General features: G+C 42.1%; 1 protein-coding gene across 5 annotated transcripts; it reads left to right on the top strand.

Moving 5' to 3' along the window:
• Positions 1–986: 986 nt before the first annotated feature.
• On the top strand, positions 987–19,846 carry HEMGN (hemogen). Of its 5 annotated transcripts, XM_008518986.2 has the most exons (7): positions 987–1,260; positions 1,380–1,480; positions 2,728–2,864; positions 9,130–9,255; positions 11,511–11,604; positions 15,405–16,591; positions 19,134–19,846. In XM_008518986.2, exons 4-7 carry the CDS (start codon positions 9,177–9,179, stop codon positions 19,235–19,237), a joined length of 1,464 nt encoding a protein of 487 aa, XP_008517208.2. In that variant the 5' UTR covers positions 987–1,260; positions 1,380–1,480; positions 2,728–2,864; positions 9,130–9,176; the 3' UTR covers positions 19,238–19,846. The 5 variants fall into 5 exon arrangements, with proteins under 5 accessions (XP_008517208.2, XP_070451861.1, XP_008517210.2 ...); XM_070595760.1 differs by lacking the exon at positions 1,380–1,480 and having other exon boundaries at positions 1,036–1,260; XM_008518988.2 differs by lacking the exons at positions 987–1,260; positions 1,380–1,480; positions 2,728–2,864 and adding an exon at positions 5,727–5,807.
• Positions 19,847–23,876: the final 4,030 nt, after the last annotated feature.

The following is a 23,876-nucleotide window of genomic DNA, read 5'->3' as shown; positions in this document are numbered from 1 at the left end:
GCGCTGGAGCCAAAGCTCCTGCCCTGGTCGACAGGTGAGACGGTGCAATCGCCATTTAGTCCACCTAGTGGTAGCAGTTCTGGTCAGAGTCACGGTTACCTGGATTGGTTCGGGTGAGGACTATTTACTGCACGTATACCTTGTGCCAGGCCCTCGGGCCAGCACAGAGGGCTGAGCCGTTTGGAAGGCTGCAATTCATCTGCAGTGCTCCCTTTCAGGCAGGGACTGAGCTAGGTTATTCTACCTCAAAACTCCAAGTCCAGAGGATAGAATCTGCCGGAAGCAGGGAGTTGAAGTTTCCAAACAAATGGGATTAAAGCGTCACGTTAGGTTCTAGTCCATAGACTATGCCAGAATAGCTAAAACTCTAAAGGGTAAAGAAATAGCAAAAATAGGAGAGGCTAGTGTTCAACCAGCTACTGCGTGGAGACTAGCTGACAGGAATAACATGGGTCAGTGGCAGGCCAGGGAGTGACTTGGGTCTTTGGCTCTGTCCCTTATGAATTATAAACCAGTCACTGCAAAGGGCAGTTTCGTTTTAGCGTAGATTTGGACATGATCTAGAAGTTCCGTGAAATGAAAAGAACTTACTGATTAATGACATAGGCTGGCCTTTCCCAAGACGTGGTATGCATTCCACTCAGGGCAGTGCAGATAATTTTAGGAGAAACATCTTTTATTTTAATAGTTCAGTATTTATTTTAATGTGCCTTAGAAGAAATACAATTTGTTATAGCACAAACCTGTGATTTCATGGGTGATATGGTTGGTTTTCCATTTCCAATGATTATATAAAATTCCCATTTTAAATACTTTTAGTAAAAATAAGTTGATTTGAAGAAAAATATTAAATAATATGGAAGATGTTATTACAAGACTATGACAAAAATCACAAAGATGGAATGTAAGTAGCTGGAAAGTTTGGGAAATAATTCATTAAGCCAAGGGATGAGGTAGATTGACTTGTAGACAGAGGAGTCTGGGATACCTGACAGCTGAAGGGACAATGGTAGAACTCTCAGAGGCTCTGGATTCTAGTTCCAACTGCCACTAAGCCTGTGTGACATTGGCTTCTCTCCCCATTTCCTTATCCATAAAATGACTCTAATGCCTGGCTTAGCTTTATTATTTGGTGGTTCTATTTTACTTGTTATTATTGAGATTATGAACAATCCTAACAACAGGCAGTAGTTTAAAGTCTGCTGTCTGCTGAATGCTTTCCATAGTTATCATTCTTAATTCTCAAAATAGTCATGAAAGGTAGGTGTTACAATGCCCATTTGATATATGAGGGAATCGAGACTGGGAGATTTTGAATAACTTGCCCAAGTTTGAGTGAACTTAGCTCTGACTCCAGAGCCTGCCTTTGTTCCTTTTAGCCTGGCTGTGTCATAAGTAGTTAATTCCTATTCACCCTTCAAAACTAAGTTCAACATCTTCTATTCCCAGAAGACTTCTTGGACTTCATCTCTCCATTCTGGTGAGATGTCCCTCCTCTGTGTCCTCTTAATTTTCCATGTATGCTGTTTTTTATATTTGCCTTTGTATCCTCAGCACCCTGCATAGTTTTGGGCACAGGGCAGATAGTCAACAAACTGCAGAAAGAGGGAGAGCACGAGGGAGAGGGGAAAAGGGAAGAAAGGAGACAGAGGGGATTGGAAAAGAAAATATATTGCTGGCTTATTTTATTAAATATGAAAGAGGTGGAATTGAGAGGTAGGATGGCAAAGTGGTTAAGCATATGACCTTCTAGATCCAAACCACCCAGCTTTGCCATTTACTAGGTGTGCCACTTAGGGCAGAGTTTCAATGCCTGGGCTTTAGTTTCTTCATCTAAAAAATAGGAATATGAACAGTACCTACCTTAAAGATTGTTGTAAAGACTAAGTGAGTTATTATATATAAAGTGCTCAGAACAGCTTCGGGGATGTGGTAAACGGTGCTCAATAAGTATTGGCATTATTATTTCTGTTAAATAAGGGAAAAAACTTAACATTATTATAAAGTGAAAAAAATCCATAACACTCTTCCATACATATAGAGCCTCATTTTCCCAGCTCTACTCGTTGACCAATGCCAGAGTCATTCCAAGGCAGTTATGAATAAAGAGAATTATAGCCAGAGAGTGTACAATATGATATCCTTATTTTTCCACTTCTATGGCAGCAGAATTAAGAACTTTACCTCTACTCTCAGGACATTTGGAAATACTGATATCAACGTTATCACACTGTATTATATTCTAAATTCAGATTTACTTATCTACCAACCTCAATTAGATGGAGTTCCTTGAAGGAAAGGACTCTTGTTTGACTTCTATGTCTCCAATTCTTAGTAAAGGGGCTGGAAAGAAAGAAATGCTCAATAAGTGCTTGCTGAATGAACATTGTAGAAAAGATGTGTACATGTGAACAATAAAATAAAAAATACGATGTGATATTTACCATACAAGAAGCTCAAGTCACATGTGATTATAGCTCAGAAAGGAGAGATCACTTCCAGGTAGGAAAAGGCAGAAGAACAGAATGGTTAAGTCTGTGAACTTTAGAATCAGACAGCCTTGGTTTTGAGCCCTGACTCTGACTCTTAGGAGCTTATGTGACCTTGGAATGTAACCTAACCTCTTTAGACCATAATTTCCTTATCAGTGAATTGGGATAATATTAGTTGGAAGAACTAAATGAGATAATATATATAAACTGTCAGGTGCCTATTATGTGTTTGTAGAGTGGCTAACATCTCATCATCATCATCATCATCATCATCATCATCATCATCGTCATCATCAAAGGCTTTGAGACACTCACTATCTGGATGCGCAGACAAAGGGAAGAGTACTGAACAGCCAGGAGGCATAAATAAAGGTACTGTGGGTGTTACAAAGAGTTGAGGCCAAACAGGGAGGGCAAGTGGCCCTATTTAATTGGAATATTGTGTATTTTCAAGAAAGGAAATGGGAAAGAAGATTGGAAAGTTGGCTTTAAATGCCAGGCTGAGAAATTTCATCTTTATTCAGCAAATGATACTGAAACTTTACAGGATTCTAAACAGGGTAGTGACCAGTTGAGAGCCAGCTCTAGGGGGAATGTTCTGGCTGTTTGTGCAGGACGGTCGGGGAGAGCGAGAGGAGATGGAAGCAGATAGACCACTTAGGAAGCTTTTTTGATACTTCCAATGGGAAGTTGAGGTCCCTTTCTGGGATGGCAGAACAGGAAAGGAAAAGAGGGAGCGACTATGTGGGACACTGGGAAGAACGAGTAGATAGAACTATGTCCAACAGGACGTGAGAAGCAAAGTGAGGAGGTGGAGTCAAAGACAATCCTGAAGGTGTGGAGCTGGAGCATGGTGCTACTGTTCTAGCAGAAAAAAGCACAGAGGAAACTGGCTTTAGGTGGAAGATATATCTGCTTTTTGCTATGCTAAGTTTGAGGTGCAGTGGGATATTCAGGTAATGAATGATATCCAAGAGACACTTGAAAACACAATCTTAGAACTCAGACAGATATCTGTTTAGAAGATATCCGCATAGAGGTAATAGCTAAAGGTATACAGTGGGATGGACTGTCTAAGGGGGTGAGACTATAAAGAGAGTAGGATCCAGGAGTCATCCTCAGGAAATACCTCCTACATCTAGAGGAGTGAGAGAGAAGCCTGTGAAGGAGGATGATGAGTGGGGAGAGGTGAAGAACGCACCACCACAGAGGCCAAGAACAGAGCGATAGAGTGCTCAGAGGAGGCATGAGCTACAGCGAGGTCAGAGAGAGGGAGCTGAGAATGGACCACTGGACGTGGCCATTAGGAAATCATTGATGGCTTCCGAGAGAACAATATGTGGAAGAGAAAACTAGATTGCAGATGCGAAGGAATGAAGAAGTGGTGTGGAAAAACAGATGTAGACAGGGTACATTGTTAATTCAGGAAGTTCAGCAATGAAAGGACAGAGATGTGATGGTGGGTCAAAATGGGAGAAGAATTGTTCTTCCCCAGATAAATGACCACTCACCAACATTTCCCCAGAGATGCTTATTTGTCTACACATGAAGAAATAGAAAGCAATATTGGTGGAGGAGGCCAGAGGAGGGACTTTGGACCAAACTAGACTGAAAGTCAGGTTACAGCCACTCCGAAGTCATAGACCGTGTTATCTGGATGTGCAGAGTAGCATCTGTTTTAGCAGAGACAGAACTCATTTATCATGCATCAACAGACTGTGAGAGAGGGAAACCAGAAACTCTCCTTCTGCACTTAAGAAAACGAAGCTTGATCCACTCTTTGAAAAGAACTTAAAAGCGTTGAAAAAGTATTTTAGCAAGAAGGAATGCTAAGAAAAATAAACACACGCTATCTTTCCTTTCTTGACTTTTCCACCAAAATGGACTCTAGGAAAATGCACAGGTGCATTGTTAGAATGCTGTAATGACACTATCAACACCACCCAAGTTTATGGCACTTTGCACAGTGCGTTTCACTTTATAAGAAACACTCATGATCTCTTTTATCCTCACGGAACCCCTGTGAGCTATTACTTTTTCCGCCTTTACAAGGGAAGAAACTGAGGATCAGAAAGAATTGAGCAATTTTCCCCAAATTGCACAGTCAGGAAATAGCAGAGCCCCATATGCTTTGCTTTTTTAGTACATGTTTTCAAATACCAGTCACACAGTCTTCACAGTAGCATAACACTAGCCATGGCGTGGCAAACCAAAGTGAAGCAGGCTTCCGTTCTCCCTGGTTTCGGGGCTCTATAATTATATCAGTGTAGCCTGAAACTACCTTAGCTTGGGGGCACTTTTATCCGATCATGTTTTTGACTGAACAGTGTCCAGCGCTCCCTTCTGGACCCCATTGTGAGGAGAGCCCTAGGGCAGAAGTGTGGGGCAGTGTGTTTCCTTCCCTCCCACATCTGCCGGTTCAAGCAGGCCTCGGAAACGCACGAGCAAGGCCTCAATACTGAAGCCTGCCCCAGATGGGTCAGGAGGAAGCAAAGCAATTCCCTCCCCCAGCATCTAGTTTGGTCTAGTAGGAAGAAGGCCAGACTTGGAGAGCGAAGGCTCGGGTTCCTGGCTCAAACTACCAGTCTGGCTCCGTGACCTTAGTTAAATCACCCTATACTCTGAGCACCAGTGTATTGATCTGAAAAAAGGGGATGATAATAGCTATTTCATAAACTTGCCGTGAGGATCAAGGGAAACACTTGTGAAAGTAGGACCCTGTGCTAGGTTTAATTTGCTGCTCCAGCTGTCTTGAAATTCTGAATAACTTTTGAAGGAGGAGCTCTGCATCTTGATTTTCCACTGGGCCCTGCAAATTATGTAGCTGGTCTTGCCTGTGTGCCCTTGGCCAAGTCACTGAAACTCTCTGGGCTCCACGGTCCATAATTAATTGAATTAAGTTAATTAATCGGATTGAATTGTTAGGAAAATTCCCAATCTTTTCTCTACTTTACCTGTTAGCAAAATTTGACACTGTTGATCACTCCCTCCACCTGGAAACAATTTTCCATTTGGCTTCCAGGACACGACACTTTGCTGGTTTTCTTCTGCCTCACTGGCTGCTGCTTTGCTCTTTTCTCCATAATGTATTCATATGTCCAAAACTAAACTCCGGATCATCTCCTGCAAGCCTGCTCCTCCCAGGCCTCCTCACCTGTAATGGTAACTCCATCCCTCCAGGTGCTCAGCCCACAACCTTGTCATAGTCTTTGGCTCTTTATCTCTCCAGATCCAGTGTGTAAAGTACTCTAGGACCTGACTTCTTCACTGCTGCCACCACAGTCCAGGCCTTCCTTATCTCTCACCTGGATTACGGTGGGTCTCCCTGCTTCTACCCTGGCCCCAGTGGTCTATTCTCCACACAGTAGTCAGAATAATGCTTTAAAAACATAAGCCAGACCATGTCACTCCTCTGGTCAAAGCCATCCCGTGACTATCCATCTCCGCCAGAGTAGAAATCCCTACAGGGGGCGACAGGCTACCTCTCTGAAGCACCTCCTGTGATGTCCTCTCCTCAGGCCACTGGCAGAACCCCTCTGCCTGAAATGCCCTCCCAGACATCAGCCTGCTGCCCCTCACCTCCTGCAGTTCTGCTCAGCTTCCTCCTTCCCTGACCGCCCCATGCAGAACAGCGACCGCCATCAGCTTCCCCTCATTCCCCACTCCATCACTCCCTGCTCAACTTCCTCCAAAGCACGAGTCACCATCTGACACATCCCATATTTTATTTATTTGTTTATCGTTTCCTTCTCTTTCCCCATTAGAATATAGGGTCCGTAAGGGCAGGGACTTTTGTCTTTTACCTGCTGTATCTCCAGCACGTAGGGCAGTGCTGGTGAAAGACAGTAGACAGAGTTCTGGAACAGAGGATGGTATTACTATTATGAAGTCGCAGCCGCATCAGCTGCTCTCAGCGAATATGGTGCTTTCATAGGCTGCGTGCCCGTGAAGCCCGCCCTGCGTACAGGAGTGAGGGCATTTCTGGGGAAACCGCTGTGGGCCAAGCCTCCTCCAGATTATGCTGTGGAGACAGAAAGGCGACTCAGGAGTGGTAACCACCCTCTAAGAGTTTGTGGCCTAGAGGGAGGTTTCATGTATATATGCGAATACCTCCAGAACAAGGCAGCATTTGTTAAAAATACCCACCCTTTAATGCCGAACGTCTCACATTCTGCTAATGACTCTAGAGTTTCTACAGAGAGAAGGGACGATGAACTCTGGCTTGTGAACTTACTCCATGCCTACTATTTCTGTCCCAGACAAGTTCTGCTTATCACAGCAGAGACACCTTGCCTGACTTCCAATCTAGGTTGCTCCACAGTCCCGCCACTGGCCCGCTCCACCCAATATTGCCCCCTAATTAACTGTTAACTTGAGACCTCACCCTCTTAATAGTCCCTCCACAATCTCCCAGATACGGGGAACATGAGGCAGGGGTGGGATCAATTTAGGAAGGTTGCAACGGGGTATAAAGAATCTAAATATTTCCTTACAATAAAGATGTGTATCTCCCTCTCAACGAGCCTGCAGTACCCAGAACTCAGGAACCACATCTGTCCATCTCTGTGGTCTGACAGCCTGGCTCAGTACACGCAGAGTGGGCACGCAGTAAGGGTTACTGAGTCGTTGAACTGGGTGTTATAAGCTCTGAGTCAGGATAATCCTATTGCAGAAGTCCTTCTGCATCTTCCATAAGGCGCCCCAGAGGTATTCCATAAGGTTACTTCACCGAGCTATTATAAGAAACAACCTAACTAGTAAGAATTAAAACATTTCAAATAAAGGGGCTAATATTTAAAATGCCAGTTTAAATTATAAAACACTACTATTTTATAATTATCAAAGTTACTTTAATTTGTCTTTGATTTTTTAAAACCCTATATCTGAAAATCCAAAAATTATCAAGAGGTAAATCACAAAGGATGCCTTCCGTTCCCTACGGGACTCCTTTGTATAGGGACTCCCTGAACTTATCCGAATTTTAGACAGAGACTTACTTATGAGAAAGACTGGGGAACTGAGAAACCTAAAGCTAAAGCATCAGGATCTGGTAATTTAAAACCACGTTAAGTTTTGGTGGTGGGTACTTGAGTGTCTGTTATGTAATTCTCAATACTTTTCAGCGTGTTTGAAACTTCCTTCTCTCATACATTCGCACCACACATACATTTTCATACCCAGGCAAGCTCAAGCGTAAAAGGATGACCCATCTTCTAATCAGTAAGAGGTGCTGCTGGCAATCAGTAAGGAAATCTGGGGCCGGTGAATCCTTTCCTGTCTTGGGTCTCAGTTTCTCTGTGTATAAAATAGGGGGAAGGAGTAGATAGTCTTGGAGGCCCTTCCACTTCCAATGCCTTACGAGTCTGTGGAAGTAGGGGGCGCCCATACACATTATAAAGGTTTTCTCTTTATAAAAGATTCCTTTCAGATTTTCTCTGAGTTTCTTTAGTGCATGACTTGGTTTACCAAAATCTGGTTACTATATTTTTATTACTAATAAAAGCAGCAAATCCTTATTAAGCAAGTTCAATACGCCAGGAACATATTAAATGCCTTATATGGATTATTTGATTTAATCATCCCAATAACCCCACCAGGGGACATGATATTGTCCCCATACTGCATGGGTAACCTGGCTCCAAGGCTCTCTAACTTGCCTAAGGTCACTGAGTCAGGGAATGTGGCGACACTGGAATTCAAACTCTATTCAATTCAATCTGTGACTCCAGAACACGTTGTCAGCCCTGTGTCTCCCAGACTATCTATCTGCCTGTGTTAGAGGCGTCAGTTTTCCTTCCTTAGTTGAACAACCATGGTGCTCTGTGCCACTTGCCTTCACAAATGGGGTGACTGCTCAGAGATGGCATGATTCCTTTGGTTTCAACTGAATTTCTGTGACATAACGTGGTGACATTTTCATTAAGAAATGCTTTTTGCCCTTCCCTGGAGTAGTAACAGTGCATTTCACTAGTTATCTTGAGTCACTTGTCAATGATCCGGTGAGCAGTAAAGGGTTCAAATTTGCTTTGATTTCCTAATTTGGTTCTTTGCATCTATTATCTAAGTCTAAAAGCATACACGGCAAGACTTTACATTATTTGCAACAGATTAAGGTGAAAAAATGCTATATGCAGGGAAACAACATAAGATTAATTTTACATCTTCATAAATTTCACATTCGTTATTTTCACTCTCACAAGAACTGTGTGAAGTGGGAGAGACAGGAATAATTTACCCACTTTGCAAATGAGGAAAACATCACAGAGAGGGGAGGTTGACGTGTTCTAGGAGCTGACTAGGTCCTAGACCTTTCTGTCCCATGCCACCTCTGCATGCAAAAAGGAACGAGACTCAGGCACTTCTGAGCAGACAGAACCAAATGACTGCGGTACTGGAGGCTGTGCCATACCAGGCTGTGGCTGCGGGGCGTCCTGGATAACTAGCCACTATGCTGGAGGATGAGGACGCAGCACCAGCCATGCCCCTACTCACACCTGTGCGGTATGATAAAGAAAGTAGAAGTAGCCCGCCACTGTGGTCCAACCAGATAAAAGTTTTAGGCGGGAAGTTAAGTGACAAGTGAATGTGTGTGTGTGTGCATGTTTAACTGTTAGTTGCTTTTGATATTTTTTAAAAGGCTGCTTGTGGAAGTCAGACCAAATAGCAGGAAGGTTTTGCAGCAAGATGGATGTGAGAAAGGACCAGTCTCGCTTGATGCTCCATCAGACACCTGATTCTCATCAAGAAGAGAGCCGTGTTCCAGGTAATGGAGACGTTAAGAGTCCCTAGTGGCCACTAAGAGGTCTTAGTGACTTGGGAAGAATTGGGGCTATGCTTATTGTCCTCTTTTTTATGACTCTGGCCAAAAGAAAGCACATAATTGAGTACGTTCATATAACCTTAGATGGGAAGAATCAGGGCTGTATAAGTCCTGAGTGACTTCTAGAGCATTGAGATGCTAAAAGCTAGAGAAACAGAAGGAAATAATAAATTGTTAATAATACATTTAAATGAAGGATCATGAAAATGTCAATACTGGACTATTGTCATAAAACAAGTACACCCATGTACTTCTACGGTGGTGTGCACTTGGTATAGTTTTTGGAAGGAGACCTGGCAACAGGCAGTAAGAACTATAACAGTGCTTGTTCTTTTGACTCATTAATCTTAGTCTTTGGCTTTATCCTGAAGCAGCCTTTCTCAAAATGTTTTGTGGAACCCTAGGCCTTCAGGCAGTGTTTTTAAACTTTTTGTGCCCTGGATCCCTTTGGCATTCTGATGACCTATAGACTCCTTATTCGAATAAATATTTTAAATACACAAAATTAAATAGATAAGATTACAAAGGAAACAATTATATTGATACAGTTACCAAAATGAAAAATTGTGATATAGTAATATATGGGCTCATTTACAGATGCATTAAATAACAAGATCCAGTGGTGGGTCTAATAACCATTGTATCAAATCAAATATATCATCTCAAGTAAATGATATTTTAAGGTGTCTGTGACAACTGTTTGTGATATGAAAAAAATCTGTGCTTTCTTTTGGTGACAGTCAGATACTGCTAAAATGACTGTGGTTTGCTACCTACCTTCATAACTGAAGGAAATGCTAATTTTAATTAGAGATTGGTAAAAATAAAGCTATAATTTCCCCCATGCAATTTCACCATTAAGAACCTCTGTCCTGGGGCTGGCCCGGTGGTGCAGCGGTTAAGTGTGCACATTCCACTTCAGCAGCCCAGGGTTCGCCGGTTCAGATCTCGGGTGCGGACATGGCACCACTTGGCACACCATGCTGTGGTAGGCGTCCCACATATACAGGAAAATGGGCACGGATTTTAGCTCAGGGCCAGTCTTCCTCAGCAAAAAGAGGAGGATTGGCAGCAGACGTTAGCTCGGGGCTAATCTTCCTCAAAAAAAAAAAAGAACCTCTGTCCTAAGAACAAAGGTGCTGTGGTCCAAGGGGCATGCTCTATGTTTTGGGGGTCCCAGTGCAAATCTGCAATCGCACCACAGGCTCTAAGAAGTTCTGTCTGCATCAAAGAGCCCTTAACTTTTCACAAACTTGGATGGCAACAAAACCTTTTCTGGTAATACTTTTAATATTCCAAAGAACTTGGAGAAACACTATCTTAAGGAAAAGATCCAACAGAAAAAAAAAGCTGTATGCATGAATATGCTTTTTTTTTTTTTTTAAAGATTTTATTTTTTCCTTTTCCTCCCCAAAGCCCCCCCGGTACATAGTTGTGTATTCTTCGTTGTGGGTTCTTCTAGTTGTGGCATGTGGGACGCTGCCTCAGCGTGGTCTGATGAGCAGTGCCGTGTCCGCGCCCAGGATTCGAACTAACGAAACACTGGGCTGCCTGCAGCGGAGCGCGTGAACTTAACCACTCGGCCACGGGGCCAGCCCCATGAATATGCTTTTTATAGTTTGATCTACAATGACAAAAAATCACTGGCAAGAACCTCAATGTTCAATAGGTAGAATGACTGGGTAAATGAGAATACATCAACTTGATTAAGTATCATGTAGTCGTTAAGGTTATAATTATGAGGACTATGTCATGGAAAATATTTCCGATATAATGTTAGGTCAATAAATGATCAAATTGTGGTATGCTATGATTAAAACTTGGTGTAATATAGGGACTGGATGAGTACGAGGAGTAAAATGAAAACAGGTTCTAACATTAAGGATGGCAGAAGATGGCTGATTTCTTCTTTTATTTTATGTTTGTACAATATGTAAAAATTATTTTGAAGAAATTAATAGGTTGGTAGCACACAATGTACAAATACTGACCTTTTCATTTAAAATATTTACCGAATGATTTATCCCAGGTATTCTCTGAAGGTACAAGGATAAATAAGATATAGTCCTTGTCCTCAAAAAGCTAGGAGAAAAACTTAGACACCCAGCATAAAGATTCTACCACTTCGCTATAGGACTCTTGCTGATAAATGCCACGATTCATCACTATCTGCTATAACTTGCATTTTGATCTTACAGAAGTCATTGGAACTTGGAGTTTGCGAAACAGAGAGCAACTCAGAAAAAGAAAAGCCGAAGCGCAAGAAAAGCAGTCTTCACAATGGCAGTTTGGGTATGGAATCCTTGCAAGGGAAAAGGAACTGATATTTATTGAGCATAGGCTATGTGTCAAGTAGTGCTGAGCATTTTTACGCACTGTATTTTTTCTTTCCAACAATCCCGTAAATCAGGAGCTGTTATACTTATTTTACAATAAAAGGACACCAAGTGTCTGATGGGTTAAATCTCTTGCCTAAAGTCACAGAGAGTAAAGTGGTGGGAACGGAATTTTATCCCTGGTCTCTTTCATTTAAAGCACCAGGTAATCAAATTATCTTGTAGAGAGGCTGGTGTTCAGCCACTCGGGTAATATAAGCATGGAGCATCCTGTTGTCAGGAGTGGGAGACACCACTGAGGAAACCTCCGAGCTGGTTCTCCAAGCTTTCTATTAGTAAAATCCCTATCGAATGAGTATGATGAACTCTCCATGGACTAAACCAAAACATTGTCTGTAAATGAGCAAGGGAAGAGTCTGGGAGTTCCTACATCTCCAGTCGTCACCTGTACGCCCTCTCAGGGAGGGAGCACAGGAACATGAGTGTAAGTCAGGCAGCGTCTCACTACCTCCAGTTAGAATAGGACAGCAGAGGCATCGCTTGCTTGAAGAAAGAAAAGGGGAGCCCAAGGAGCCAAAAGTGCAGGATCCATCTAAGCCAGGGCACCGTTGATGCTGTGGGCAGGATAATTCTTTGTGTGGGAGGCTGTCCTATGCATTCAGGATATTCAGCAGCATCTCTGGGCTCTAGAAACAAATAGCACCCCCCACCCCAGGTGTGACAACCAAAAATGTCTCCAGACATTGTCAACTGTCTCCTGGGGCGGGGGGAGGGAGGTAATTGCCCTCAGTTGAGAACCAGTGATCTAAGCACTCTTCTTAAGCAAGGGCATCTATCCTCGCTACGGACTGAGAAGTGTCAATTAGCTCTCATATGATTGGTGAATAGGAGAATGATGTCAGCATAATGTGGAAGTTGTGTTGATTTGATTTTTCCTAGTCAAAGGAGCCAGAACAGTGGGAATAGAATTAGAACCTTTAGTGGGAAAGGAAAACGCCCTCAGCTTGGCTGCTGTATAGGCAGGATCCTTTTCAGCCTGCATCCAGGGCTGTTCCCCAGAGAAGGACACCACCAGCCTCGCACAGCTCTCCCCAGGTGGCAAGTTGCACTTCCTCCTGCGCCCAATTTAATGGCAGCCCTGCAGGCTCAGAACACCACCCTATTTGCATGATCTCAGTGGCTGCAAGCCTGCATTTACTACACTGTTGCTTTTGTGCACTTTTCCTGTCCCCCGAGGCAGCCTCCAGCCACAGTCAGCTGCTTGTCTGGACTATCCAAGTGATCTCCCCAGCTACTAAGTATTGTTTTGTTCGAGTTAGAAAGTTGCATAGGTTTTGAGTCGTTTGCCCCAACTCTATTTTTGCCTCATAAGCACCGTTTATTGTTTTAGTGCATGAGTTTGCAGAAAGTGAGGTTTTTCCAAAATGTGTATACTCTATTATAGCCGAAACTTCTGTGCTCGGGTCCTGTGGCAGGTGGCTCTGTTGCAGAGTATCCCATTAGCTCCCGTATTCCACACAGGCCAGGCAGCTTCCTGACCAGCGCTGGGCTTCCCAAGTGCCTGCTACAGAGGAAGTGCACACTCTTGCTCTGTGACTTTGCGTTTCTCACTCTTCATTTAGAAACTGGTCTTTAGGTTTGCGTATCAGTCTCTTTGAGCTGGTTGATGAGCTCTGCGCTCGATAAATGGAGCTAGTCTCAGTGTGCAGACAGAACTGGGTTTCAGTGCTTGCCGGGCTGGGTGGCCAAGGCTGAGGAGGTCTCTGAAGTAGATGACACCTTGATGAGCCTCTTGACAGCCGGCTGGCCTTGCCCTGGTGACGCATTTCTTCTATGCTGCTGAGGGCGTTCTCACTACAACATCCCACCCAGTGAAACCTTCGTAGTTCCGGAGAGAAGCGGCAGAGTGGACTGGGGGAGAGCCTGGCTGTTAAAGCTGCAAGGACTAGATGAGAAGCCTGGCTCCCTGCTGCCTAGCCACTTGAGCCTGGACGAGTTACTCAGCCTCCCGGAGCCTCAGTTTTGTCATCTGCAAAATGGAGATAATAATAGTATCTACCTCATAAGTTGATGTGAAGATTATGTGAGAGAACAGAATAAGTAAATTACTTAAAACAGTGCCTGGCACATAGGAAGCACTGTAACTGTTTCCTTTATTAGTACAAAAGCACTGATTTATATTTGGATAATTCATTCATGTAAGTTATCCTCTGCGATTCTTACAACAACCATACGAGGTTGGGCAGATACTATTTACTCCATTTTGCCTGTGAAGAAACCAAGGCACAGAGAGGTTAAGTGACTTGCCCATGATCACATAGCTGATAAGGGACGGAGTACAGATTAAATTGTAGTCCACAGAGATATTTTTATGTCTTTTGAAAAACTTCTGGGAAGAACATGGAACATTATATTACTCAGATTCCCTCACATAGAGATCTACATAACAAATCATTTAGGATTTAACATCTAAGAAAAGACGTGTTTCCTGAAGAATTCAGACATATATTTTTTTAATCTGACAATAGGACTTTATCATTTATCTGTTACCTTGGTTACCTGGAGTTAAACTTCAAAATGCTGAGGTGCCATACCATCATTTTTAGATTACCTTTTCTTCTCTATTACTTTGCATATTTATTTTTGACTGTCCTGTGACATATATACCTTTTTTACATTGACTTCAAACTGGTTTTGGTAAGGCAATCTTTTATAAATTTTTAATTCTGGGAATTTTCGAACATACACAAAAGTAGAATAGGGTACATATTTTTTAAGTGTGCAAGGAGCTATGAGCACTGCAAAAATATAAGAGACACTGGTTTTCTCTCTAAAGAATATTTAGTGTACTGAAAGAAATAAGGTTTCTCCAGAAATAACTACAGTATGAGGCAGCCTCTGATCATGCCATGAGCACCAAGCAGGGAGCACATTTCAGCCCTGTGGTAAGAGACGGCTCCAGGAGCAGGTAGCATGGAACAGAATTTCAATAGGTTGAGAGAAATGATGAAACACTTATTTATAGTACCCCCTCGGCCCATCTGTATTAGCCGTCTGTATTTGGTTATATTTGCAGTACCTAACAATTTGTCTTTGGCTGCAATTTCCATGTATATCCTTTCATCTTTTAGATCTGTAATCTAACTATTAATCTGGAGTAGGTATAATACAGCCACTCATTCCTGCCTACCACAACTTCAAGAAATGTTTTTGCAACTTTTGACCCAGCTTAAAGTATATCTCATTTGCCGTGTATTGTAGCTACTTAGCATCCTTTACACAAGACACTGTATGAGATAAGCAAGCCATATACATCATCTGCCTGCAGGCTGCCCAGACAAGGAACCGTGCCTGGATCACAGATCTAGAAACGCAATTGTATCAGTTTACCCAGGGCACAGTGGGACTAACTCACACAGACTGACCCAAAGAGCCTAGCGTATAAACCAGAATGCCAATCTATTCATTTATAACATCAGTTATATGTTTTCCATTACCAAACTCAAAGCATATGCTCTCAAACTCATACACACTACACTCACCACGAAGGTTCCTGGTGAGCAAGGCGTCAGAGACAAAAGTCCCCGAGGGCCACCACTCCTTCATCTTACAAACAAGGAGAGTGTGGCCCGGAGAGATTAAGTGACTTGTTCAAGGTTGTGTAACGAGGCAGTGGGAGACCGGGGACTGTTATTATCAAGCATTTATTTGAATTCTGTAGTCTTGTTGCTGACACTAATTTTGATTTCTCCATAGAGAGAAAAAACACAAGCGGCAGAGAACAGGAAGAGGAAATCAAAGAGGCCGAAAGAGACAACAAAAGACAGAACTGAAGGCGGAGCCTGGGTCACATTTAGAAAAGGAAATTATGGAGAAAGCTCTGGCACTTACGGAGAAAGAAAGTGAACCACCTAGGAGTGTAACTGAAGCTCTCCCCTCGGGGGCCTCCCCCCAAAGAGTTGTGCCTGAGAAACATTTTTCTGCAATAGATCAAGAAAGCATTATACATCAGGAAAGCTCTTCTGAGTACCAAGAAACAGTGGTACAAAACCACCCTTCTGACATATGCCAAGACAGGGCTGGACCCGAAGACCTCTCTCCTAAAAGGTGCCCAGAAACAGCTGTTCTTCAAGACCATCCTTCCAAAAGCCACCATGATACGACCGAGCCTGAAGACCTCTCTCCCAAAATGTGCCAAGAAACAGCTGTAGCCAAAGCCCTTCCTTCTAAAACATCTGACGACGTAGCTGACCTGGAAGGATGCTCTCTTGAAGCATACCCCAAACCAGATGTTCCTAAAGGCTATGCTCTTGAAGCATACCAAAAAAGAGCTGAACTCGAGGAATACGATTCTGCACCAGGTGAAGGAGTAGCGGAGACTGAAAGCTTCCTTCCAAAAACACAAGAAATAGCGGTGCCTAAAGACCTTTCTACAAAAACATCCCAAGAAACAGCTGAACCCGAACAATTTTCCCCTAAAACATATAAAGAAATCACTGTCCCTAATGCCCCCTATCATAAAACAATCCAAGAAACACCAGCTCCTGAAGAATATCCACCTGAAATGTACCAAGAAACACCCGGGCAAGAAGAATACTCACCTGAAATATACCAAGAAACCCCTGGGTGTGAAGACTATTCACCTGAAATACACCAAGAAACACCTGGGCCTGAAGATTGTTCACCTGAAAAATACCAAGAAACCCCTGGGTGTGAAGACTATTCACCTGAAATATACCGAGAAACACCTGGGCCTGAAGACTGCTCACCTGAAAAATACCAAGAAACACCTGGGCCTGAAGACCTCTCTACTAAGACATATAGAAATAAGGATCTGTCTAAAGAACACTTTCCAGAACGATACCAAGAAACAGGTGGGCCCCAAAGCCAGGATCCTAAAGCACACCAGGAAGATGCTAAGGATGTTTCCACTTTTCCTCAAGGTAGGGGTTGTTAACTGGGGACAAGTCAGTGACACTGCCACTTAATGGTGTTCCCCATTTATAACTGGAGCACCGAATAAGTACATCTTCCTCAAAGCGGTGATTTTATAGCTTTCTTTGACAATCCTAGGTTATCCCCAGTCATCTCAAGGGGTATCATTGATATTATTGGGTAGTTTCAAGTAAAAAATATCTTTCATTCAACCAATGTCTGTTTGGCACATTTCCAAAAAATTAAAAGAACATAATTGAAAACATAAGTGTGTACAGTGGGTACTTGTACGTACTATTTATTTTGGGAAGCTTTAGCCAGTGAGGAGAAATGAACTCAATAGAGGATGAATTATATGCAAAATATTTTAAAGGACAATTAAGTTTACATAAAGTTTTTCTCAAAAATTAAATTCATGGTCCAAGGTACCAAAGGAGACACAAAGGTGTGAAATGTGATCTTGTTATTAGGGAACTCATTCTTGTAGGATTTATCAGGTTTATCAAAAACTCTTCTATTTCAATATTTGTTCCTGAAAACCTTTCTCCTAAGCTGCTAAGCAGCATTTTGAAAATAATGTGACCTTTCTTCAGTTTGACTTGCCTTAGGGACATAACTGAGAACCCCGGTTCTCTTTGTACAACACTGCAGACAGCACAGCAAAGGGGACGAGTCTGTTATCCCCAGGGAACTGTTTTCTAAAGAAATCCCTTCGGTAGCTTATTTGCTCTTTCTCCTAAAAGACGAGTGCAACAAGAACATGGGGTTAATTGGGTTCCAAGTAATACAGGTTTTGAGGAAATACTTAAAAAAAAAGAAAGTACAGTAAAAAGCAGACAGATGAAGACTACTTGTACTGACAGGAGCCCCCTGCTGGAGAAGCAGCTCTAATCAACACGCGACCTCAGAACAGGGTCGTTCTAAACCCAGCAAGGTTAATATAGGCAATTAATTCATGCGTGTTTTGTTTTTGTTTTTGTCTTACCAAACAAATGGAAATATCCCCCTTTTTGCTGATGATAACATTTTCATAACAATAAGTTATAAATGTTCTTTATGAGAAATTAAAGCAATATATAAGTAAATATAAAGTAAAGTCTCCTATAATCCCATCTCCTATCTCCAATCTCCAATGTTAAGGTTCTGTTTTGTGTTAACAAATGAGCTAGTACAATACATTCTATTCTGTAACCTGCTTTTTTCCCCACACTCTCTATATATCAGGGCCATCCTAATGACATCTTTTGTAACAATCCTTTAGTATTGTGTTATATGTACAACGATTTATTCAACCAATCCCTGTACTGATGAACACTTAGGTTACTGTCAAGTTTTACCATTATAACAATGTTCAATGAACATCGTTGGAAGTAACATTTATTTAGCACTTTCGATGTGCCAGACACTGTATTAAACATTTTGTGTGAATTGTTTTATTCAATGTTAAAAACGCTGTTGGATAAATAATATTATCCCCATTTTTTTTTTTAAAGATTTTATTTTTTCCTTTTTCTCCCCAAAGCCCCCCGGTACATAGTTGTGTATTCTTCGTTGTGGGTTTCTCTAGTTGTGGCATGTGGGACGCTGCCTCAGCGTGGTCTGACGAGCAGTGCCATGTCCGCGCCCAGGATTCGAACCGACGAAACACTGGGCCGCCTGCAGCGGAGCGCGCGAACTTAACCACTTGGCCACGGGGCCAGCCCCTGTATATTATCCCCATTTTATAGATAAGGAAACTGAAGCACTGGAAGCTTAAGTTTGTCTGACTATTTCCTTTGAATAAGTCACTAGAAGTTGAATTGCGGGGCCAATGGGCACTAGTATTTAAAGTTTGGATACATTCTGTCGGACTAGCCTCCAAAAACATAGCAATTCACGCAAACCAAGAATTTATACAAGTGCCTGGTCCCCACACCCTCATCAACACTGTGCATGATCACGTTTTAAAAATCTTTGCCTGTTTTGCTAGGTTAAAAAAATCCAATTGTTTTAATTCCCACTTTTTGGATGACTAACGCTATCAGGCATCTTTTCATAATTATTATGAATTGGAATTTTTTTCTTTTGAGAGTTGCCTGTTTGAATCCTTGTGCCATTTTAAATTTGGGATATCTCTTTTGATTGATGAAAAAATCTCTTTAAATAATAGTAATGAAAACTTTACCTACATATAAGTTGTAAATATTTTTCCAGTTGTTTGAGGTTTAGCTTTGTTTATAGTGGTTTTTGTCATCCACATGGCAAAATTTTAATTTTAATTTTAGTTTTTAGTTATTCAAAACTGTCATGATTTTCAGTTATTCAAACCCGTCAATCTTTTCCCTTATGGTTTCTGGTCTGTGTTCTGCTTAGAAAGCCCTTTATAATCCTAAAATTATAAGAACATTCTATTGCTTCTACACTGATGGTATTTTAATATTTAAATCTTCAACTGATCTGAAATTTGTTTTTGTGCAAGGTGTGAGGTCGAGTTTTCTTTCTCCAAATGGATAATCAGTTGTTCCAATACCACTTATTGAACCTACTTTTGTATTTTATTTGATTTTACAGAAATTAAAGAACGCAAAGCAGAAGAACCAGAGACACCAGCAATTCCAAACATTCCTCAAGAGCTTCACCCAGAAAATGACGTCCATAGTTACGTTTTGTTTTAACAAATGCTCAACTATCATAGTTGTCCAACAAAATACACATCTTAATATACTATATGTGTGATTTTCTCAAATATGGTAAAAATCTCTACAATACTCATTAAAATTTTAACAGTATTTTTCCCCGATGTATAGACAATAGCTGAAAGAGAGAACTCAAGTGTTTTTCAGGCTCTACCACATGGACAATATCCTACTAGTGTGTGTGTGTGCGTGTGTGCATGTGTATGTATATTGGGGTTAGGATAGTGGTGGGAAGAGACAAAATGGGAAGGGGGAGAGTTGAATAATTTATTTTTCCCCCTAAGAACAAAAATTTCTTTGATTAATTCCTAAGAGCCCCAAAATTATTAAGTTAGAACACTTACAATTTTGGGAAGTATACAGTTTTCTTGTAAACTTTGTTCAATTATTAGTGTAACAATAGCATCAAAATTTTATTCAGGCTTAGTTGGCTTTTTAAGTTAATTTTAGCAATTCTTATCATTCTAGGACTCCTTCAAAGATATTCTGGAGTGATAAATGTAGTTTGTGTATTTGAATTTTGATTTTCCATTTTTACTTTTTAAATATTGTATTTGTGCAAAATGTAAATTAAATCATTATTACGTACTTAACTGTGTGGACGGCATCATGATAAACACTGTGAGGGTTGGAATACCTATAACACACAGTCCTTGCCCACCAGGGCACTCTCACGGGGGGATAAAACAGAAAACAAATAACTACAGAAGAAAATAGTAAGTGCAGTGCCATTTAAATAGCAGATACAGTAGAAGAAATGCTCACTTTTTGCTGGAATGACCTGAAAAAATTACACATGAGTGGATCCTTGAAATGGAGAGGATTTTGTATTATAGGTGTGGATAGCAGCATTATTGTATGTGACACAGAGAAGGGGGAATTCAAGACATGTTCAAGAGAGCTGCACGCAAACTACGGTTAATGCAGGGTCCATGTGGGACAGCAGTCCAGTAGGCTAAAAATCTCGTATTATTGGAGCGTTCAGAATTTTGCATACCTAACTAAGAAGTATTTCACTTACTTGTTAGGTAATGGGGAAGTAAGTAAGACTTGTGAACAATGGAGGGGCAGTTTTGGTATTTTAAGGAATATTTATCTGGTAATAATGGTCAGGATTAAGTGAAAATGATGAGACTGGGGGGTGGGAGTAGGAACTACTCCAGGTGAGAAGATGTCTGAAAATCTCCCCTGGTATTTTCTTGGGTGGGGGTTGTTTTCAATGTTCCCTCTGTTCTTACAGAGGACCCAAAGCAAAGACTTCTGCAAATCAAAGTTTGGTTCAGCAAGAGCACACTGCGCAAGCTCTCTCCACAGGCACTGTGCTAGGTACTGGGTTGCAGTGAAGAACGAGGCAGGATCCCAGTCTCTCAGGCATTCATGGTGAAGAACAGTGGTTCTCAACCCTCACAGTACATTTAGAACCACTGGGGAAGCTTCCAGATTACAGAGGCCCAGACGCCTCCCTGGGGATTCTGGCTCACCTGTCTAGGGTGACATCTAGACATAGGTATATTTATTTTTAAATTGTTTTTTGCTTGGTTAAGTTCAGCACATTCTGCTTTGGGGCCAGGGTTCGGTTCCCAGGAGCAGACCTACACCACTGGTTGGTGGCCATGCTGTGGTGGCAACTCACATACAAAATAGACTGGCAAAGATGTTAACTCAGGGAAAATCTTCCTCAAGCAAAAAGAGGAAGATTGGCAACAGATGTTAGCTCAGGGCCAATCTTCCTAGGGACAAAAAAATTTCTTTTGAGGAACAGTTTTAGAATTATAGGAAAGTTGTGAAGATAGTACAGAAGTTCCTGTATGCCTCTCACCCAATTTCTCCTAATGTTAACATCTTACATAACCATGGTCCATTTATCAAAACTTAAGAAATTAAGATCTAACATTAAGTACAAATACTATTTGGATTTCATTAGTTTTTCTATGAACGTCCTTTTTCTGCTTCAGGATCTGATCTAGCATACAACATTGCATTTAGGGTATTTTAAAAGCTCTCTGGATGATTCTAATGTGCAGCTAAGGTTGAGGACCACCGGTATAGTGAGAGGTTACAATGCGGTTTCCTTCCTATCTACCAACTCTCCCCGCAAACATTAAATCCTCCCCCCCAGGATGCATTAATTGTACAATGATTATTCACATCCCATTATATTACTCAAGTAACATAATGAAGGCAGCATACCACATGACATCCCTTATATCTGGATGGCAGTTTGGAATTTATACTTTCACATACACTTTTTAATTTGATCTGCACAACAGTCTTTTTTTTTTTTTTTTTTGAGGAAGATTAGCCCTGAGCTAACTGCTGCCAGTCCTCCTCGTTTTGCTGAGGTAGGCTGGCCCTGAGCTAACATCCATGCCCATCTTCCTCTACTTTATATGTGGGACGCCTGCCACAGCATGGTGTGCCAAGTGGTGCCGTGTCTGCACCCGGCCGGGATCCAAACCGGCGAACCCCAGGCCACCGAGAAGCAGAACGCGTGAACTTCACCACTGCGCCACCGGGCTGGCCCCTCACAAGAGCCTTTGAAACAGGCTGAGCAGTGATGATCATTCCCATTCTATAGATGAGGGAATAAGCTCAGGGGGGCTGGGTACTCACCCAAAGTCACAGCTAATTTCCTCAGCGCTTTTCACGATGGTTCTCAACCTTTGGAAACCTTGTCTCACTTTCACCTGCCAGAGTCGGTTAAGATTGGAGAAGAAAGAGTGAACTGAAATCTCAAGTTCTAATGGTGCTGCGTTAAGATGAAGCTTAAGAGATGTGCATGTGTACAATGTACAAGGCACAGGGGTGAGGGAGATGGGAAGCAGATGGAATGAGGAACAGAGTACGTCAGAGGAAGGGGATCTCCTGCTTCTACCTTGTAGGACCCTTTCTGCCCAGCCTCTTACCCCTCTCCTTCTATACACACAACCCCTGCCTTCTCGCTATTCTCACCCAAACACCAGTGTGCGTTTGAGAATTTTACAGTTTTCTTCTTGGCTTAGAACCTTGAGGTCACAGAACGAAAGTTTTGCAAGAATCCATCTAGCCCTACTTCGTGCTGCCCTCCTCTTGTGGTAGGTATGATGGTTGCGAAAAATCCATGGGCTCTATGATATTAAGGCTAAAATGATGTGTGAAAAGGTCCAAAGCTTTAATAGATTTTCAAAGGGATCCTTCACTCAAACGAAAAATTAAGAATCAGGATACTGGGGCTGGCCCCGGTAGCCAAGTGGTTAAGTCCGTGCAATCGCTTAGGGCGGCGGGGTTCCCTGGTTCGGATCCTTGGCGGGGACTTACACACTGCTCATCAGGCCATGCTGAGGTGGCGTCCCACATGGAAGTACTAGAAGGACCAACAACCAGGATATACAACTATGCACTGGGCCTTTGGGGAGAAGAAAAAAAAAAGAGGAAGATTGGTAACAGACATTAGCTCAGGGCCAATCTTCCTCACTAAAAAGCATACCTTTAAAGAAAAAAAATGCATCACGATACTGAGAAGTGTTTCTCAAAGTGTAGGTTGATGACCACATGTATTAGAATCATTTAGGTTGTTTTTTTTACGGCATATTCCTAGGTCCTACCTCCAGAGAAAGGGTTGTCTTACAAGCTACAAATAATTATACACAACTGTAGACAAAATAATAAAAGCCTCACGTCATATGATGAAAGTGCGGCATATTTAAGTTCCTGTTTTCGTAAAGAGAAATTTTACCTTTGAAACAGGTAGCGATCTCCATCAGTGTCTCCAAGTCTGCTTTGCACTTCAGTACTTGTCACACTGTGTATCGTATTTTGTGTGTATGATTATCATTGGATAATGGTATCTAACGCCAGGAGGGCAAATACCTCTCATTCCCTACGCTAGTCTGTCTACGAATTAAGACTCACTTTCAGCAACACCACCATCTAGCGGCAAACGCAGCTACGACGGCCCCAGTTTTACCACGCGGATACAGCGCAGCGGTTCTCAAACTCGTTTCTTCAGCTGCGCACAACTGTTTCTTCCTGGAAAGAGAATAACGGCATTCTTTTCCAAATTTTCGTGTGGAAAGGACCTATCAGAGGACGCCTATACGATTTGGATCAATTTTTAAAGTGTTGTGTTTTTCTTAAACCACAACCTTCTCTTTAAATCTTTGGCTCCTTCTGCTGGTTATTTTCCACTAGTGATATATTAGTCCGTGACAAATGAGCAGGTTTAGAACAGCTTTTCATGGCTGCTAAGCTTTTAAATCTGTGGACTTGTATGCTTTTGACAAATTTATATTGCAGGCAATATGTCTTTTTTCTCTCCCCTGAACCAACAGAAACAGAACACTGTATAGAGAAACCTGATAACTGTGTGGGTGAGAGATGAGTTACAGGTGAGTGGGCAAAACGACAGGCTCTCGGTGCTGGGACAACGGGTCATCGCACGGGATGAAAAAACGATTCTTGCTGGCACTCAACTTTTCAGAGCTGCCCAGGAGCAAAGACCATAACCCCCTCCATGTGTATGGCGTGTCGACTCTCAATTTCCTTCACTTCGGTTCCTGTGAGGTATGGAGGACAAGAAACAGTCTCCACGTCTTACCCCGAATCCGGTGTGGGGCTCCCCATCCCTTAGATTTGAAAT

The sequence above is a fragment of the Equus przewalskii genome, chromosome 26 (assembly GCF_037783145.1).
Source record: "Equus przewalskii isolate Varuska chromosome 26, EquPr2, whole genome shotgun sequence".
Taxonomy (NCBI): domain Eukaryota; kingdom Metazoa; phylum Chordata; class Mammalia; order Perissodactyla; family Equidae; genus Equus; species Equus przewalskii.
The sequence above is the reverse complement of the archived record's forward strand: the minus strand, read 5'-3'. Positions and strand labels throughout refer to the sequence as shown.